The 21,371-nt window shown below is 33.7% G+C and overlaps 1 protein-coding gene across 1 annotated transcript; it reads left to right on the top strand.

The window, feature by feature from the left end:
• Positions 1–6,824: 6,824 nt before the first annotated feature.
• Positions 6,825–20,997, top strand: LOC134269801 (uncharacterized). Its single transcript, XM_062752009.1, has 6 exons — positions 6,825–7,262; positions 14,047–14,177; positions 17,985–18,234; positions 18,442–18,581; positions 19,357–19,597; positions 20,888–20,997. The coding sequence occupies exons 1-6, from the start codon at positions 6,917–6,919 to the stop codon at positions 20,995–20,997; spliced, it is 1,218 nt and encodes a 405-aa protein (XP_062607993.1). The 5' UTR covers positions 6,825–6,916.
• Positions 20,998–21,371: the final 374 nt, after the last annotated feature.

Here is a 21,371-nt window from a genome sequence, read left to right as displayed (position 1 = left end):
TAAAGTTTAAAGATACTTATATTTATATTTATGTTCATACAGGACAAAATAATAGATATATTTAAGTTTTATTCAAAGCTAAAAGACATGCCCACGGCAACCACAAAAAAATCATTCTTAGTCACATTGGGACACAAAATGTTAATAAACGTCTTTTTTTTTTTTTACCTTTTCCGCTGCCCATGCAACACCCTACTATAAAGGGTAGTATAGTCATCAAAACATATACAAAGATCTAAAAATCTAAAAAATCCCCAACTATTTAGGGTGTAATAACATTATATTATAAACCTAATGATATAGTGATAAGATAATCAAATCTGGGGAAATGTAAACAAACAAACAAACTATACAGGGGTATGATAATGTAAGAAACCAAAACCAAACCATCAACTTATTTTAGCCTAGAACAAACCAAAAAATGTAGTGTGCCCCAACTTAATCTGGGGAAACATTAATACAAAAGTTATCGACTTGCCAATATGTAATGAACAGTGAAAAAATACTATATTTAAATATTTTTGTTAACAATTTGAAGGAATAGAGATTTAGCTCTGCCTGGACGGAGTTTGAAACCAAAGTAGGACAAAAGTTTAGTGATGGCAACATTGTAATTTTTTTTTCTACAATGTGAATATAAATAATAAACCTACATTAATTCTCACTATTTGTTATGATTCAGTTGTACGTAGAAACTACTACTACTAAAATGGGATGCTAAGGCAATTAAATATATCTCAAAACAAGATATCATGACATATCTTGGCGACATACAGTACGTAGGTATATGATATTAAAGGCCTGATATCTAAGGAGTCCAGTGTAAATAGTACCTTCTCTATTTTATATTACTGTGGGTATAATTTCATAATTAAAACATTAATTATACTTTATTATTTGAATTTTGTGAATGTGAACAAGAAAACTAATTTATGAAAGTAGACAATATACAATTATTGCTGGGTTGTTTTTTTTAGGTCAATACAATGGTTAAGCCAATCTGAGGAGTACAATATTCACCTTGCCCTTCGGACTCCTTGAATATTGTACTTCGAAAATTAGGTTGCTAAATCATTGTATTGACCGAAAAAAACAGCAATAAATGTTTTATTATATCATTCACTGATAAAATGATACAGCTCATTACTTGTTTGTATTTAATTAAGTCCTAGCTAAATACAAGACAGTAGCAGAATTTAAATGTAAATAAACTTTACCAGTCGTATCAATTTGGAATGTTTTGATCTATTTTAGTTGCCATGAAAAAGATATAACGTCAGTCTTTTTTATAGGAAAGATTTGGAAAGGAAGGAGTTAATTATCAGGGAAAACTGACAGCTGAAAAAAGTTTTTAAAAAAGTTATTCGGTAAAAGCGTTGGAGGGGGTCCCTGCATCCCCTCTAACCACCCTCACCCGAAAATATATATTCGCTTATGTTTTGTTCACATGAAAAGAGTTAACTGTATCAATTTGGAATTTCCCGATCTATTTTTAGATCAATGTAGATTAAATAAATCCTTGTATTCACCTGGAACAATACGTGGAGGTAAATTTTACTACAAGTATAAGGGCGATAGAAAGAGGGCAAGAGATTTGTACATACAGGTAGTTTCTTTACCGGCCTTAAAGTACTGATAAACAATTCTTGTTATCATGAAAAAAGAAGATAAACGAAAGCTTATGTAAATATCACAAAAACATTTCTTCCTCTTTCAAGACTACAGAGACACTTCAGTCTTCCTGTTTTGCACAATGGTTATTTTGATATTGATCATTTTCTTTTGTTCTGCTTGTCAAGGTAGGTACATATTTTTTTTTAGCTATATGCATTGTTTGATAATAAAGTTTACATTTTACTAAACATTTTTAATACTACATAAAGAATAGAAAGTGATAATGTTAATTATGTTCCCCAAACGAAGTTGGGGAACATATTGTTTTTACTCTGTTTCTTATTATTATTATGTTCCCCAAACGGAGTTTGGGAACATATTGTTTTTACTCTGTTAAGGTCTTCAACGGAAGACCTTCTACTGATTCTGTTGTTTCTTTACCACTGTTATTAAGGTCTTCCGTCTTCACGGAAGACCTTATAGTGATTCTACTGTTTCTTCTTATTATTATTAAGGTCTTCCGTCTCCAACGGAAGACCTTATTGTTTTCGTTCGGTTTCTTTTTCCCTATTATTATTTTTCTTACCGATTTTGTGCACGCGATTTCTCGGAAACGGCTCTCCCGATTTTCACCAAACTTTCAGGTCTGATAGATATTTATCTGAACCTTGTCGTAAATTTTCGTCGTTGATGACGTCACTTCCGGTCGTGAGATATGGACGATTTTATGATTTTTAGAGGGTCGGCTTGTCCAGAGATCTCCTCCTAAACGACTGAAGATATCGACTTGAGATTTTCAGTGAAGATAGAGGAAGGATAGTAGATGTGACATTTTGCATATAGAGCTTTCCAGGTAAAAAGGCATCGACGCTCGCTTGGGCTCAAAAATAGGCTCATACGCATCTCGCAAAAATTGATACGTTTTCTTTTATATCTTTTTACTGGTTAATATTTTGTTAAGACATATATAATAAACAAGATGTGTTTGTGAAACACCATGCGCTCGGTGGCAACAAAAATTGAAAAAGCTATTTCTAGCATACTAGCATAGGTATCAGTCAAGGGCACAAGGTCATTGACCTTGGTAACATTTGAAAGACCTTGATTAGTGGGGTATGCACACAAAATATGAAGTCTCTATCTTTTATGGTTCAAAAGTTATGGTGAAAAGTACGAAAAAGCTATTTTTAGCATATAGGTCACAGTCAAGGTCACCAGTTCATCGACCTTGGTGTCATTTGAAAGAACTTTATTAGTGTAGTATGCAAACTAAATATGAAATCTCTATCTTTCATGGTTCAAAAGTTATGGCGAAGTTTAAAGTTTGCAGACAGAAAAGCTATTTTTAGCATATAGGTCACATTCAAGGTCACAAGGTCATTAATATTGGTGTCATTTGAAAGCACCTAATTAGTGAAGTATGCATACCAAATATGAAGTTTCTACCTTCATGGTTCGAAAGCTATGGCAAAGGTTAAAGTTTGGGGACAAACAAACAAACAAACAAACAAACAAACAGACAGACAGACAGACAGACAGACAGGACAAAAACAATATACGCCTCGGATCTATCGATCCAGGCGCATAAAAATGTGCAATATAGTTAGACCTTTCATTTGATATGAAGGAAATGGGGTTAGCCCTTTAGTTACTTTTAATTTGTTCATTTTTTCCGTCGACACTTCCGTTGTAAACCGGAAGTACATGTAATTTAAATACATGTACATGTATAGCGATTTTTTTTCATTTTCTAATGAATGTAATTGATCATTATAGAGATTTAGAGAATGCGTAGCATCTTAATATTTCCAACGGAAGTACGGTTCGTTCAAACCGGAAGTTGTCTAAAAATGAGTATTTTCCATCGAAACTTTCAGGGATGATTACTGCATGCTTGATGTAGAGTTGAAAGTAGTTTTGAGCACATACGGTCGCACCGGAAGTGAAGAAGTAGAACCGGAAGTTGATTGGAATTGATAGATCCTACATTTTTTTGTATTTCTAAACATATTTAGAAGAATTCTTGTGCCTTTTTTACATTTTTTCTCCTATCAGTGGAATTATCCCAACACGGGTCTTATTCCATCAGATATCGGACGGAAGACCTACTCGTTGCTTGCAACGAGATCGCATCTAGTTATTATTATTATTATTATTATTATTATTATTATTATTATTATTATTTTTCATTTTTATTTTTCTGACCTTTTCAAATCGCGATATCTCAAAAACTACTCAATCATTTTCAGCCAAATTTTCAGGAATGAAGTGTTGTACCATGCCATTTTGAAATATGAAAAGAAATTTGGAAAATTCACTTCCGGTCAGAAATTATTGCAAATTTTCATTTTTTCCACTAAAAATCTATTCCGTGAATGTTCTCAGAAACTATAAAACGTAGGATTCTCAAACTTTCAGATATGATAGAGGCTGGTTTGTAGATGTGTGAAAAGAACATTTCGTGTGTCGTCGCCACTTCCAGTCGTCACAGGAAGTGATTGAAAAAGGGCAATTTTTTTTAACTTTTTTGTTTTTTGATATTTTTCATTGATCTTAATAAGAATAATAGAAACATATTTGAAAATGATAAATATGTAATTTGATTTAGAATCGAAAATGTCTACCTCGAGATATTCGCATTGAAAAATTTGAAGTGGTTGTCCCCAATGGCGTAATGGTTAGCGCGTTGGATTTTCACGCTGGCGACCCGGGTTCCATCCCGCATATGTCCGAAATTTTTTTATCACTTTTTCATTTCGATTTTACGTTTTTCTTTCAGAATCGGACGGAAGACCTCTCGTTGCTCGCAACGAGGTTCTTTTCTAGTTATTATTAATTCTTTTTTTTCTTACCGATTTGGTGCAGACGATTTCTCGAGAACGCCTCGACAGTTTTTCATGAAACTTTCAGCAATGATGGGAAACTATTTGAACTTCATGCGGTTTTTTTTTTATTTTGCCGTCGTCACTTCCGGTCGCGAGATATGGCCATTTTTCTGTTTTTAAAGTGTCATTTTGTCCGAGAGTGTTCTCGAAAACGGTTAGAGATTGGGTCCTGAAACTTTCAGGGATGATAGATTGTGACTCCTAGATTTGAGAAGGATATATAGTTTTTGTTGCCGTTGCGTCCGTCGTCCACCGGAAGTAGTTTAAAAATATGCAAAATTTTATTTTTTTCTTTTTTAAATGTTTCTTATGAAGGCACATAGAGTGTCTCATGTAATATTATGTCCACCGGAAGTTATTTTTTCGAAACCGGAAGTAGTCCAAAAAGTGAGTATTTTTCCTCGAAATTATCAGGGATGATTCCTTCACACTCAGAAAGGAGTTATAGGTCATTTTAAGTACTTCCGGTCACACCGGAAGTGAATTATAAAGACCGGAAGTTGTTTGAAATCGATAGATTTCACTCTTAAATGTGTTCTCACGTATTTTGAATAATTGATCAGAACATTTTTTTTCATTTAAAGTTGTTTTATAACCTTATCAAAAATCGAACGGAAGACCTACTCGTTGCTCGCAACGAGATCTCATCTAGTTTCTTACTATTATTCTTTTTTCTTCTTATTTCTTCTCCGGACTTTTTTGTCCGCGAGTGTTCTCAGAAACTGTTCACCCAACTTAGCTAAAACCATTTTAGGGTTAAGAGATGTGTTGTGTAGGTGTGCGGAACGAAGGTCATTTTGCGCGCATACGCATGCACGTGCGTGCGCGTGAAATGAGTGAATTGACTGATATACTTAATATAGCTAAAACTTTTACATTTCTTGATCAAAAGCAATCTGATTGGCTTAAACTTTAAATGGCTATAACTCCCTTGTTTTTCAACCAAACAGTATGGGATTTAGAACATAGACACACATAACGGACTCTTACAGGGAAGTATGCCGTCATGCACATGCATGCAAGTGCGTGCACGTGTGCTTTGCTGTGATTGGCTGAAACAAAAATCGCAAATTTTTTTTTTGATTTTTGACGAAATGCTTTGAAATTTTAAACATAGTCATGCACTAGGATGTCCTACATGCGCATGCACGTACGCTGCAATCTGATTGGCTTAAACTTAACATGGCTATAACTTCCTTGTTTTTCAACCAAACAGGATGGGAATTAGAACATAGACAGACATAATGAAATCCTACAAGATGATTTGGTCGTCATGCACATTCATGCACGTGTGCTCCGCTCTGATTGACTGAAACAAAAATCGCAATATCTTTTCTGTTTTTTGAAGAAAAGCTACGAAATTTAAAACACTGGCATACTTTTGGATGTCCTACAATATGATAAATAACAATTAACATTAAATTGGCGTAACTTTTTACATTTTTGATGAAATGCTTTGAAACTCATAAAATAAAGATATGTTAGTAGCATAGACAATATGACATGGTCAAAATTGCAAGATCTCACGCGCATACACGTGCACTTTGCTATGATTGGCTGAAACTGAAGTCTCTATATCTTTCTTGTTATTTGACGAAATCCCTTGAAATTTTGAACATAGCCATACATTAGGATATCCTACAACATGATATATAGCAATTATCATGAAAACACGTGCATGCACGTGCGCTGCAATCTGATCGGCTTAAAATTTAAATAGCTATAACTCCCTTGATTTTCAACCAAACAGGATGGGATTTGGAACATAGATAGATATAATGGACCTCTACAAGAAGGTATGGTCACCATGCACATGCATACACGTGCTTAAACAGCTATAACTCCCTTGGTTTTCATCCAAACGGGGTGGGATTTAGAATATAGATAGATGTAATGGACTTCTACAATAAGTATAGTCACCATGCTCATGTATGCCCGTGCGTGCACGTGAAATGAGTAAAATAAAAAATAGACTTGAATGGGCGTATTTTTTAATACTTTTGGATTAAATACTTTAATATTTAGTATATTAAAATATATACATTCTGTAGACAATGTGATATGGTCATTACGCACATGCATTCACACGCGCACATGTGCAATGCTAAAATTTGAATGAACTTGGTACACTTCTGTGTAAACGTTGTTAAAGTCTCAAATGCATAGAGTTTGTCTTATTTAATGAAGCCTACAGGGGATATGGCACCAAAAGGAAGTTGGGGAGCGTTTGGGGAACAACTGTAACGGTCCCCGTTACAATTAGCACTAGTTGTAGCTTTTTTAATAGATAGGAATGAATTCATCATAGTGTAATCATTATTTTTACAGGGCGTTGGGACGCGTTTTCGCATTGGGATGTTCTCGTAGATGAAGCTTATGTTGGTAAAAACTCTATCAAGTTGAGGTGTTATTGCTTCATGAAGAAAGAACTTGTTAACTACATAGACATTGTTCCAGTAATGTATGCCCAGATTCGACATAACAAGAGCTCTATTTGGAGAAACATGGCCATGTTGAATAAAACGGGATATTATATGCTAAATACTGATTCAATCGAAGGGAACTATTCTATTTCTGACGGAGGCTGTGAAATTCAGTCGGGCGGGGCTTATTATTATTGCAATATGAGAATTATTTCACTATTTACAATACGTGGATGTTCAATTGATCCAGATCTGTATTCCGTCTTCCGGTGTCAATTTTCAAATGGAAGTGGGATACTCACCAGCCAAGAAAAAGATACAGTTATAAAACGTGATTTCGGTAAGCATACTTCCTTTTGTCTTAATTGTATAATTTGTCGCTAGTGTCTCTATGTCTACAAAAATCATATATACCTAAATTGAATTGTAGATTTAATGTTTTCGTCCATTTTTTTGTTATACCTTTAAAAATTGTTCCTTTACAAAAAAATCCGTACGAAAAAGGCTAAAATTTCTAATATTTTGCTGAGCAAGCATAAAAAAAAAAGATATTTAAACGCTGGATGAGATGTCATAGAATGGGCGGAGCTTAATCTCATTTTCAATCGCTGGTGTTTATTAAAAGTGACGGACCCGAGGTAACATCACTGACGACAGTACAAAAAAATCATACGGAAAGGTATAACAAAACATTTATTGACTACGTTCTCGGGCAAAATGCGTTTTGTTAACTCTCAAACAAACATGTCTAACGGCCTCAGGCAGACGGTTTGGTTCTTGGTCCGACAAAACGCATGTTAACGTTGCTCTCGAACTCAGTCATTAAATGTATAATATTTGATTTCAAATTGACTGGCTCATAAGTGTTTTAATCCAATCATTTCCTACCGAAATTCCTATGAATTTTATCATCAAAGGATCACTTCATTATAAATAGGGATCTGACCTATAGGACCGGGCTTGGTTTTTTTCTCTACAAAAAGCTTGTCGATTTCCGTTCCGATTAATGACATTAGGCTAAATACATATAATAATTTGTTTTTCCTGAATTTTTATTTCAGTTAGTAGAGGTAGGAGGAACCCTTTCATTGATTTTCTGAGTTTGTAATCTCCATATGTCCTAACTGATATTTGTCTTTACTTCTCATGGTTCATAAAGGTAGTGTCTACTGTCTCTGAAATTCTGTTTACATGTCTAGGCCATTTATCCGTGGATATAATAAAACATGCCATTAATGTGTGCAAATATAGGCCTAAATGAAATCCAAGGGAGTGCATTTACTGAAATATGTAGCCAAAATCATGTGATTTAATTATAAGGAATATATACAATTGAAATTCATCGCAGCTCAATGCTTGCAAGAATACCTTTATTGAGGAACACGGAGTGAGTTATTCTTGTCCTCGAAGAAAGTGTGCTTATACTGAGGTTCGTTCCGCCTGACTGAGAACTCTGCATTGGATTGTTACGATTTGAGATCTCTTTTAATGTTTCTTATATATTAAGAATGGGCATGCATAAAGGATAGGTAATTGAAGGGAAAATACTCATATCTATATAAAAAATCTAAATAGTCTTTGAAAAGGCGAAATTTAAAATTTTATAAGTGTTGTACCAGGTGGATTCGAACCCCCGACTTTAAAAAGAAAGTATCCAAGGTGCAAAAGTCAGCGCTTATTATGTTCCCCAAACGAAGTTGGGGAACATATTGTTTTTACTCTGTTTCTTATTATTATTATTTTTCTTCTTCTTCTTCTTCCTGGGTACTTTTTTGTCCGGGAATGATCTCGCAAACTATACATCCGACCAAGGTGAAATGTTTTTAGGGTCAGTAGACATGTTATGTAGATTTGCGGAATGAAGGTCATTTTGCGCGCACGTGCTTGCAAGAGCGTGCACGTGCAACATGTGAAATGATCGATTTAATTGATATAGGCGTAACTTTTTCAATTTTTGATGAAATGCTTTGAAACTTATAATATAAGGATATATTAGTAGCATAGACAATATGAAATGGTCAAAATAGCAAGATCTTACGCGCATGCACGTGCACTTTGCTCTGATTGGCTAAAACTAAAGTCTCAATATCTTTCTTATTTTTTGACGAAATCCTTTGAAATTTTGAAAATAGCCATGCATTAGGATATCCTACAAAATGATGTATAGCAATTATCATGAAAACACGTGCATGCACGTGCGCTGCAATCTGATTGGCTTAAACTTTAAATAGCTATAACTCCCTTGATTTTCAACCAAACAGGATGGGATTTGAAACATAGATAGATATACTTGACTACTACAAGAAAATATGGTCACCATGCACATGCATACACGTGCATGTACTTGCGCTGCAATCTGATTGGCTGAAACTTTAAACAGCTATAACTCCCTTGGTTTTCAACCAAACGGGGTGGGATTTAGAACAAAGATAGATGTAACGGACATCTAGAAGAAGGTATGGTCACCATGCTCATGCATGCATGTGCGAGCACGTATGTGCACGTGAAATGAGCAAAATAAAAAAAACACTTGAATTAGCGTATCTTTTTAAAACTTTTGGATTAAATACTTTAATGTTTAGTATATTAAAATATATAGATTGTGTAGACAAGATGTTATGGTAATAACGCACATTCATTCACATGCGCACGCGTGCAATGCTAAAATTTGAATGAACTTTGTACACTTCTTAATAAACGTTGTTAAAGTTTCAAATGCATCGAGTTTGTCTTATTTAATGAAGCTCCCAGGGAATATGGCACCCAAAGGGAGTTGGGGAGCGTTTGGGGAACATCTGTAACGGTCCCCGTTACAATTAGCACTAGTATCATTTGAGCTAGTCTGACTATAACAAGGAGTGGATAAATTTCAAGCAGGTGATGAAAATCAGGTTTCCTTATTTTTATAGGTTTTTTTGTGAATTTCGACCCCAGGGCAGGGGTGCCCCTAAAAAAATCTTTTCTTAATTTATTCCTTACATCCTAACCTATCAAAATATCACAATTTTATTTAAAGGCAGGCCTGCCCTGAAGGACTTCAAGGCCAAAATTCATGCAAAAATCAATGCTTTTATGGACAAACTGGTGTTTCGGTCAACTTTGGAGGTTTATTTAAAGTTGTAAATAATAAATTTCAGGTATCAAATACAAATTTGAAAAATTTAGACATATATACGGTAGAAAACAACAAATAAAGATTGATTTTTAAATGTCGTTTTTTGCTGGAAATTGTTCTCTCCTATAGGTCAATTCTTTTGTTAAAGCGAATACATCCTTTCGGGCGTGTTTTTGTACATGTACCTCTGCAGCATCAAATGTCAATTCTCACAAATACAAGAATTCCAAGACTGCTTGATATAAATGAGATAACAAAACAGTAGCCTAGCTTGCTTTTGAAAAACATTCCCTTCGAAACGGAATACTCCGATGAATTCGAAGCCTAACCACTTTTCATTCTCCGAATTTGATCTCGTCACTTTCCCATTAAAGCCTTCAAACCTGTTCTTTTTTCTGAATTGACATTTTGAAACTAGTATTTATTTCTTTTATACTAACACAGTTACCAAAAAATGTCCGTTTTAGATCCAGATATGTAACTGAACATGCTGAAGTATATCTTTGTATTTAAAGGCGTAAACTTGATAAAATATATTATTTTTAGCTCACCTGAGCTGAAAGCTCAAATGAGCTTTTCTGATCACATTTTGTCCGTCATCCGTCTGTCTGTCCGCCTGTAATCCTTTCACATTTTTACTTATTCTTAAGAACCACCAGGCGAATTTCAACCAAACTTGCCACAAAGCATCCTTTGGTGAAGGGTATTTTAGTTTGTTCAAATGAAGGGCCACATCCTCATTCAAGAAGAGATAATTCAGAAATAGTGAAAATTTAGTGGCATCTTTAAAAATCATCTTCTCAAGAACCACTGTGCCAGGAAAGATGAAACTTATGAGAAAACATCCTCAGGTAGTGTAGATTCATGTTTGCTCAAATCATGACCTCCAAGGGTAGGGCGGGGCCACAATATCCGATCAAGTAAATATATAGGAGCAGGCGCGGATCCAGAAATTTTTTCCAGGGGGGGTCCACCTCAGTAAAAAAAAATCCAATCCCAGAATTTCTTGACAAGCAAAAAAAAAATGATAATAAAACTCGCCCAAACGTCAAAAACCTATTTCGGGGGGTGGGGGTGGGTGGGTAGGTGGGGGGTGGTAGTGGTGACTTCTATTGCTTCAAATCTTTAACTTTTCATACCCATTTCACACATATTTGTGTTTACCAGGGGGGGGGGGGTCTGCGTTTCCAATTTTCCATAGGGGGTCCATGGTAACTTTTTTCTTGTTTTAGTATATACATTTTTTAACCTAGTAAATTCCAGGGGGGTCCTGATCGGGGACCCCCCCAATCCCCCCTCTAGATCTGCGCATGAGGAGAACTCATTAAAAAATCTTCTCAATAATAGCAAAGCCTTGATTGGTAATATTTTTTTGGAAGCATCTTCATAACGTGTAGATTTGAGTTCAAATCATGAAACCTGGGGGTAGGGTGGGGCCTAGCTGCAGAACTGTAGCTTTCTGCTTGAAAAAAAATTCGTAATAATAAAGCAGAGGGTTACACATCCAAGCGTTGTAAAAATCTTCGGTTTTAAAACGCTGCCGATTTTTGTCGCTCACTTCTATGGAAAGCCAACGGGTTCAAAATTCCAACTCTGTAATTCTTAAAATGTACACATGTAAATCTGAATTTGTAAATTGTAAATCTTAATTTCATAATCTGTAAATTGTTTTTTTTTCACAATTTGTTAGTTGTAACTATCCATGCGTAATTTGACAAGTGTAAAAATGTAAATGCAAGTTTTGCCGATGCGTTCGTGTAATTCGCAGACTTACGATTTGTCAACTTGTGAAATGTAAATTATACTTTCGTGATTTGTCAATTATGCAAGGTTTCATTATTTAGACGAAAGGGGGCGCTATAGGGGTGGCAGGTTTATTCGTTGCTTAACAATTTAATCACTAATCACCAATCCGTCCAGCAATGCACCATACCTGAGGATTATTGACGCGACTGGCCCAGGATAGACAAGAGTGGAAGAAGTTTGTTGCTGCCCTGCAACCACAGGGTGTAAAGGATGACGATGATGATGAATGCGTCCTACCTGGCAAAAATATCAAGAAAGGCTGATGAAATGTTTATAAACTAGTTTTATGTGTCTTTAAGACTGTTTGTAAATAAAAATGTATTAACAGGGCTATGCTCTAGTAAAAACTCCCAACAATCCTGAATATTTTTCGAGTGTAAAATTATTTTTTTAAAAGCCTTTTCTGTAGTGTTACTGGCAGATTCAGTAGGAGGGGGTTGGGGCCGGGATATAGAGGCCAGGATCGACCCCCTCAGATTTTCATTAATGAACTTTATATAGTAAATCAATCAAGAAATAACCTCAGACCCCCCTTTCAGGAGTTATGGACCTCTCGTTAATAAGTAGAAGAGTCATATAAATATTTGAAACAGCTTATCAACAAGAATTGTCCACCCCCCCCCCCCCCCCCGCACACACACACGATTTTTTTTGGCCTGTGGATTAATTTTTTTAGTGGACATGAAGCTTTCTCCTCATTTTGAAAATATACATGTATTGACAGCTAGACCCATTCATGTCTTTGTAAAGTACACATTAGTTTGTATATACGGAAAATTTAAATTAAAATTTATTTGAAGTGATCATATATTAAGTACGTAGTTTTTCTTTTTCTTCCAAACAGATGACTAATTTTGTGTTTATAAATAATCATTAATATATTTTATAATGTTTCGTCAGATTTAAGAGTAACATACTACTAGGAAGGGAGGGTCCTTCTCTTTGCACCACTCACTGATCAGTTTGTATACATTAATCAGGTGATTTTATAGAGCCGAAGACAACCCAGAAGGTATCAAGCATCTCAGTTGGATTACATATAGTTTATTTTATGCATCCCTATGAAACAAAATGAAGTTCAGAAAAAAGGCTTCCTTGCCTTCTGCCACAAAAACAGAACACGTGAAAAATCTAGTCATCATGCATGTAGCAACGTTTTTGAAAGGGGCGCCGAAAAATAATTGACACTTTTATCTGAAAACCCTGGGGATGGGTATGGTATATGGTTCTTTCTTTTTCACAAGACAATTCGATTCATAGTTAAACATGTTCGAGAAAAAACGGGAAGGGGGAGCCCCTCTCCAATACGTTGTACAACGTGCCAAGTCTTTACGCTTCTTTATAATACTGAAAAAAAGCTGTCGGGGTCTATTCCCGCGGCACCTCTCCGGGGGGGGGGGGGGGGGGGTTGGAATCCGGATCCCCACCCCCCAAATGTACAGTTATTAAATGTATATACTGAAGCACATAGAAATGACTTTGGACCCCCCCCCCCCCCCACACACACACACACACACAAACCACAACCACCAACACGAAATAGGTTAATATTATTATTATTTTTTTTTTGCTTGTCGAAGAATTTTTGGTTTGGAATAATTTGACAGGTGCACCTCGTCCCCCTTTGGAAAAAATTCCCGAGATCCGCACCAGCCTTATGTACCAGTCTATACGAAAAAAGTATTGTGTGTTTAGATCCCTGATCTTTTCTGTGTTAAACTTAAATCTTATTTGTAAACAGCTTAAGATACCACTTGAAGGCATGATATGCATGCATACCACAAAACTCAGTTGGTTAATGATCTTTTTATCTTTGGAGCGAAATGACTTGCCCCATATAGCGCCCTCTTTCGTCTTAATATGCAACCTTGCATAATTTACAAATCATGAAAGTACATTTCACAAGTTGACAAATCGTAAGTCTACCAATTACACGAGAGCATCGGCAAAACTTGCACTTTTCAATTTATGTTGGATAATTTACAATTAACAAATTGTGAAAGACCATTTGACAAATTATGAAATTAAGATTTACAATTTACAAGTTCAGATTTACAAGTGTACATTTTAAGAATTACAAAGTTGGAATTTTGAATCCGTTGGCTTTCCATTCACTTCGAGTATTATTTCTGGTATTTCTTTTCCTTTTTAGTGCTCATGAATGTGAGCGATGTGGCCCATGGACCTCTTGTTTTATTTTTAGGGTTTTATTTCCTTGAATTTGGACAGGGAAGCATACAATTACAAACAAATCACGAAAATCCATTTTCTGAAGGGGATGTTGTGCAGTTGCAGTTTAGTGGAAACATCAGACGTATTTCTGCGTTAACGAAAGTAAAATCTAATCTTTCTTCTTTTCCTCCTTAATCTTAAAAAAATTATGGGTGTTTACATAAACATACAATTAATCTGTTAATATAGAGAGTCATAAGGCATGATTTGTAGCGACACAATATTATAATTACATATCATTATTCAAAATCGCGGAAATGTATATATATTTTATGCCTTTTACTTATATTTCGTTTTTGGGTTTATTTCAATTTTAGAAAATTGTTGTTTTCCCTATGTGCAATTACATTTCCGTAATGTATTGATCAAAGCTCCGATGAGAATAAGGGTAAATCATAAAAATTAGAGATACTGTGAGCACTGAGTTCGCTAAATGATACCCCCGCCTCTCATGTAATTATAATGGCAAAATGCGTGGTTTGTTTGAGAAGGGAAATTTCCGTAATGTATTGATCAAAGCTCCGATGAGAATAAGGGTAAATCATAAAAATTAGAGATACTGTGAGCACTGAGTTCGCTAAATGATACCCCCGCCTCTCATGTAATTATAATGGCAAAATGCGTGGTTTGTTTGAGAAGGGAAACCCGAAATAAGTGTCAGATAAAAAGTGAAACAAAAGCTACACGACTGCATTAAAATATGTAATAACAAAATATATGTGAAAATATCTTTTCCTTAAATTTCATTCAGTGGTATAGGAGGAGTTGTGGATAAGAGATAATTACCCTCAAATATGTGTTCAATCTAAAAGTAAAATACTTTAAAAGGTGTACAACTGGACTTTGTGACAAATATTCTCTATAGATCTCATTAAATTTCATTCAGAGCAAAACAGGAACTTTGCTATTAAACATATGGCAGGCAGGGTTTCATTTAGTGAGCTGATTGCTTAGAGTGCCTCAAGTTTAAATATACAGTTTAAATAATAGCTGACAATTGTGTGATCATAGGTCTTAAACATTGCATCTTGAAATTGAACAGACAATTAGGATGTTTTAAAATACATCAATAGACATAATAACTTAAAATCATTACATCGTATATGTATTTTAAAATATAAATAAATATTTCCGTCTCTGTTGGTTTTTTTCTCTGAAAACTCGTTGAAAGCAAATTTACATGATATATTGATCATTCTACCAGAATGTAAATTTCGCAAAACGATAGGTCAGAAGCTAAGGGAGCTTAATATGCGTGTAAATCTCGTGGATGTGTTCCCCGAAAGGCTAATCGCAAAAACAAGTAATTATCTCACTCAATTAAGGGGCCTCAAAGGGATACAGGTAAACTTACCTGATATGTTTACCTGAATAAGCAATATTTGATATATCAGAAAAATTCATTTCATTTTATTTTAATTTAGAGATATTGTTTTTTTAAAGATATTTTTATTTCATTCAAAATATAATTTTTATAGTTCTGTCTTATTGAATTCATTTATTTATTTATCAGTTTGAATTATTAAATCTTTTTAATTTTTAATCATCATAAAAAATAGAGTCTTTACTTAATAATACATTGTTTAGGATAAAGAGATTTGATGTTATTAATTAACTCTTTATTAAATCTTTTTAATTTTAAATTATCATAAAAAAACAGAGTCTTTAATTACTTAATAATACATTGTTTATAATAAAGAGATTTGATGTTATAGAAACAAATAACGTTCAATTGATTTTTAAATAAAAACATAAATTGATAAGCTATTTGATGAAGCAACTGATTATTGAGATCAGTTCACTTTGTAATTTTAAATAAGCAAAAGTATCATAATTAGTGTCAAAGAAAATGATGTTCTGAACTTTTTAATATTGGAGTGCACAACAGCTAGAAGTTCAAGTTCAATTTATTCACTCAAACCAATAAATAGTACATGAGGTTCTACAATGTTTGTACAATATATACAAAAAAACAATGTACAAGACACACGTGAAATACATTCATATTATGAAGTAACAAAAAAAGTTATGGAGGACAGACTTTTTCATATACTCTGTTTATATAACTGCATAGTTTGATTAATACTTTCGAGTAAGCAGATGGCATTTTGAAAGTTTGAAAAAAGGTCTATCACAGTATTTACTAGGTAGGTAATTTTTCTGCATTCTGAAAAAAATGACATACTAAAATGTTGTGATATTCATCAGAAATTTGTTCATTATTACACAGAATACATAGTCTATCATGTTTGGGAATTCCAAACCATTTCCGAGTCTCTACTTGGAGACGATAATCTGCTGTTCTTAATTCAATTAAAATTGTTCTATATTTTATAGGTAGTTAGTCTAAATATTTTTCAAATCAAAATTCTGTTTTGAAGATACTATACATTAGATCTTTAAACGAAACGCGCATATTACTTCGCCACTTCTGTATATACTGATCTTTAAGACGTTGTTCAACTTTACAGCTTTTAGCCATTTAATATTTAAAAATGCTCATTCATTCCATATAATTGAGAAGCCTTAACTATCAAGTATATTCTTAATGCATTAAATCCAAGGGTTCTAATGACCTCCTGAATCAAACTGTTTAAATAAATGTTTATATGGAACATAAACAATCTTATTTTCAGGGCTTACCAATAATTGTGCCCAAAGGGATAGCATTCTTACATGTACATAAACCGTTATATACAAAGTGAAGCGACCCGTTTCGCCATAAACTATATATCCACGAGGACTACTTTTTAAATTAAAAATGAATTTTAAAAATTTAAGATGAACTTATTTCGTTCCATTATATCATTGTTCTCAAAACCCCATATCTCACATCCATACAAAAGTAACGGAGTGACATCTTCATCGAACAAATCAAGCTAACAATCAACTGGTAAAAAATGTCTTATTTTTCGTATACCTGCATACATGGCTTTTTAAGCTTGCTCACACAAATGTTTTAAGCTCTACAGAATGAACCCGTTCTTGAAAATAGTAGAAGAAAATTTCACTCGGCTAAAAGAATGCATAACTTGTAAAAGCCAGAAGAAAACAAAAACGTTATTGACAATAGTATTAGAAAACATAAAGCTGACCTGAAACATCTTTGTGAAAAAGCCCCAAAAGCAATGCAAAGTGGTCTCAGAAAAATTAGACAATTGAACTTCCTATCGCATGTTAACTTGATTTGTTCGATAAAATGGTTTCACCGGTGTTATCTATGACTGTGAAATCTGAAGTTTTGAAAACCTAGATATTTTTGAACGTACTCATCTCTAAAAGTTTTGAAACATATTTTGTACTTGAAAAGTAGTACCCCGAATTATATGGCTTATGGTGAAACAGTACGATTAATTCCTATTATCTGCCTTGGCTTATTTATTCCAGAATAGTCTCATACTGGTGTAAATTAATGAATAGCCCTGAAAAGAAAACTTCATGTATATAATATCAATATTTAATTGCTAATTCACAATCTGAAATAGGTAAGAATCCTGGATTGACTGTGTTCACCATATTTTTGATTCCTGTGGACTGTGTATAGTATCTCATATTTGGAATGAATAATTTTGTTATAATCTTAATCAAGTTACTACTGCGTTTAAGCAAAGATGACAGGATCTAATAAATATACAATATTTTTTTATGGGTGGCACTGTAGCTTTCCGGTCTGTCAATATATTGTTTTCAGAGAGCTTCAGTTCTGTAGCTAAAGTAAAACACATTTAGACAAAAACATGAAATTTACATGCATATTAGGCCTTCTTAGCTCCTGATCTTTCTTTTAACGAAAGTTACAATTTGGTCTCTGGATCATTTAAAAATTAACTCACATAGCTATAAAAAGATTTCACAGAGAAACCAAATAGAAATGGAAATATAATATTATAATGAATATCGTTTATAAAGGGTGTCAGATGGTGCAAGAAAGAATCTGGGACATTCAAGCCCATCAGCCTACAAGATTCTCCCATTATGACTTTAGTACCTAGCGGCCAAGATGGATGCACTCAATTTTCTTTAATATTTTATCACATTACACAAAATGACACAGATCTGGAAATCATGTGTGATATGAAAAGCTCTATTTACGATACTGAATGTCGGGAATATAGTAATACTCCGAAAATTTTGATAAACACAAGCATCGAAACCAAAGGTTTTGAATTTTATTTACAGCATACATAGTTTTAAACATAGAAAAATTCCAAATTGTAATAATCTTAAATATAATATTGTGAATTTTGTCGAATTTTATATTTTGTAATTTTTAGGCTCAATTTAGTTAATAAATTTCTCTTAATTTTACCTTGAGTATCTTTAACAATCATATATAGTTTGAAATGCGAAACATTTTGTAAATCAGGCAATGAATGGAGATTATCACCAATAATAATATACGACAAAGATGGCATCATCAATTCACATAATTTCACCATGCAAGGAAGTGGTAAAACAATTCAACTACTTTGTATGGCATCTACATTCTCTGCAACAAAATTGGCGGTAATTCTTATGTCTTTTATATTTTTCTCCTTATTTTATGTTACAAGTATTTTGCTTTTGAAAAGGTACATTCTTAATCTAATTCCAATAATTGAGATGAATTAATATAATAAAAATATACACGAGTGATTCTTTAAGAAAATTGCATTGCATATTTCATAGCCGTTGATTTATAGCTCTATTGGTCAGAGACCAGAAGAGCTTATGCAATAGTAAGGTCGTCCATGAATATCTGTCTGTATACAATTTATTCAAGATACTCTCCTTCCTACATATATGGTCTGATTTCAATATAACTTTGAACTGAAGTAGACTACACAAAGATACATAATTCTATTGATTGGATTTTGATTTTGATGAACAATGCTCAGTTGTCACCAAGGTTTCGGAAAACAGAAATTCCTGTAAAATACATTATAATATATAATAGTTTTAAAACTCCTTACTTTTTGGTATGATTTTAGTTTATTTTGGCACATAAGTAGCCTACAATAAGATTCATCATTCTGTAATATCAACTTTGATTTCAATAAATAGTGTTGCCACAGTTACTAAAAATAGAATTTTCTGTAAAAGTCTTCTTAAAGGCTTCTCCGTTTACAGTTTTAGTCTGATGACAATCTCTCCATGAAAAGGGAGTACTTTACTGATGTTGTTTATTGCTGTTACAAAGATTTCAAGTCCACTTGCTACTTTTCTCTTCCTTTTGTTTTATTAAGTACAAACCAGTAGAGCTTCATGTACATTCTCGACAGAGACTTCTGTTTATTATTAGGTATTGAACTGGTGTGTCAGAAAGAATGACCAAGTCATCTGGAACAAAATAGTTCTTCAAGAAGAGGAAATAAAAGCTTCTGGAAACAATTCCGGAGAATCAGTAAAATTCAGCAGGATAATCTACCATATAAAACAATATGACAGAGCAGTCCATTTCCGTTGTGAAGTTTCTAAATCTTCCTTGAACGCATGTGGATCTGGGCTGAGTTTCGTTAATGTGACAATATCGAAGAAAAAAGGTATATTTTAAAAATCTATAAGCGTTTTTTTTTTACTTAAATGCTTGTAAAAGATTATTATTCATACAGTTTATAAAATACCAATTTTCGCAAAACAATCTATTTTGCCGTGCCGTGCACTGTAAATGTATTTTTAAAACTAGATGAAATCCTGGTCAATCGAGGGTGAAATTTACTGTAGACTGAACAATCTCAAAAGGGATCCTTTGTTATGGTTTCTACATGAGACTGTATCTAGAAAAAACGGAAATGTGCTGAATTAATCACAGCATCAGTAAAATTTGAAAATTTAAAATGCAAAATTTATATTTCATATAAAATTTACATGCAGGCATTCCATTATGTTGTACAGGTCGATATTTTCTCTTCACATCATTGTCACCTTGGTACATGAAGAGGATATAAATATTTGAGAAAATCATGAAAATACCCAACTTTTTGTCTGATTGAATTTGCAGATTTTACGATGTGTTCATGCTCTGATTTACACAAAGATGTGATGTTATTCAATGGCGGGGGGGGGGGGGGCTTTTATTTTTCCTCTCTACTAAGTTTGCATTTTATAAATATTAGTTACTATATAATAGTATATTACTAAATAAAAAGTACTCTACCTCATATATGTTGAGGCTGCCGTGTTGCGCTTAGTTATTCATTTTATGTATAATTTTTTATGCGACTTATTTGAAGACTTTCAATATCAAATGAGCATTCAGTATTCAAAGTGTTTTTTTTTTGTTATTGCCTTTCTATTTTCCCATGCCCGTGCCATGTGCTTTAAATTATATGAATATATGTTAAAAAAAGACATGTCGACGGAGGAACACAGTGATAAAGCGTCTGCACTAGAGGCGTGGAGTAAGGAGTTGATCTTACATCGCGGTGTTCGAATCTCACTATAGGACGTGGAGACATGTCCTTCGGATGAGATCGTATAAACCAAGCTCCATGTTGTAGTAGATGCTGGAACGAAAAAATCTTTCACTGCTCAATGGACCCCAGTGCCAAGTACTGTATACTCAAAAATTGTAGCTTTCCACTGGCAAGCAGTGGCGTCTTCATATGAGTGAAAACAGTTTTAGATTGAAGTTAAACAAAAAACAAACAAACAATCATTTAGCAGTTTACTTGAGTTAGAGGAAGATGCTTTTCGCGAAAGGCATTAAATGAAATAAACATCTAATTGTAGGACGATTACAGTATATTTCGCTAAAAGCAATCATTTTTTATAGTGGTATTATATATAATGATATAATAGTAATCATTATCACAATCATTTTTTCTTTAAAGAAAAAACTCCACCTGCTACTGAGAACCAGAAATCTATTACTGCTGGTACCACAGTATTGTCACTGACCTCAACTGAACACCAAATATCCAGTACTGTAACAGTCTATTGAGATCAGTTCACTTTGTAATTTTAAATAAGCAAAAGTATCATAATTAGCGTCAAAGAAAATGATGTTCTGAACTTTTTAATATTGGAGTGCACAACAGCTAGAAGTTCAAGTTCAATTCATTCACTCAAACCAATAAATAGTACATGAGGTTTTACAATGTTTGTACAATATATACAAAAAACAATGTACAAGACACACGTGAAATACATTCATATTATGAGGTAACAAAAAAAAGTTATGGAGGACAGACTTTTTCGTATACTCTGTTTATATAACTGCATAGTTTAATTAATACTTTCGAGAAAGCAGATGGTATTTTGACAGTTTGAAAAAAGGTCTATTACAGTATTTACTAGGTAGATAATTTTTCTGCA

The sequence above is a fragment of the Saccostrea cucullata genome, unplaced genomic scaffold, assembly GCF_032062105.1.
Source record: "Saccostrea cucullata isolate Sc308-1 unplaced genomic scaffold, CSIRO_AGI_Scuc_v1 ctg3496, whole genome shotgun sequence".
Lineage (NCBI taxonomy): Eukaryota > Metazoa > Mollusca > Bivalvia > Ostreida > Ostreidae > Saccostrea > Saccostrea cuccullata.
Note: the sequence above shows the minus strand (reverse complement) of the source record. Positions and strands in the feature narration are given on the sequence as shown.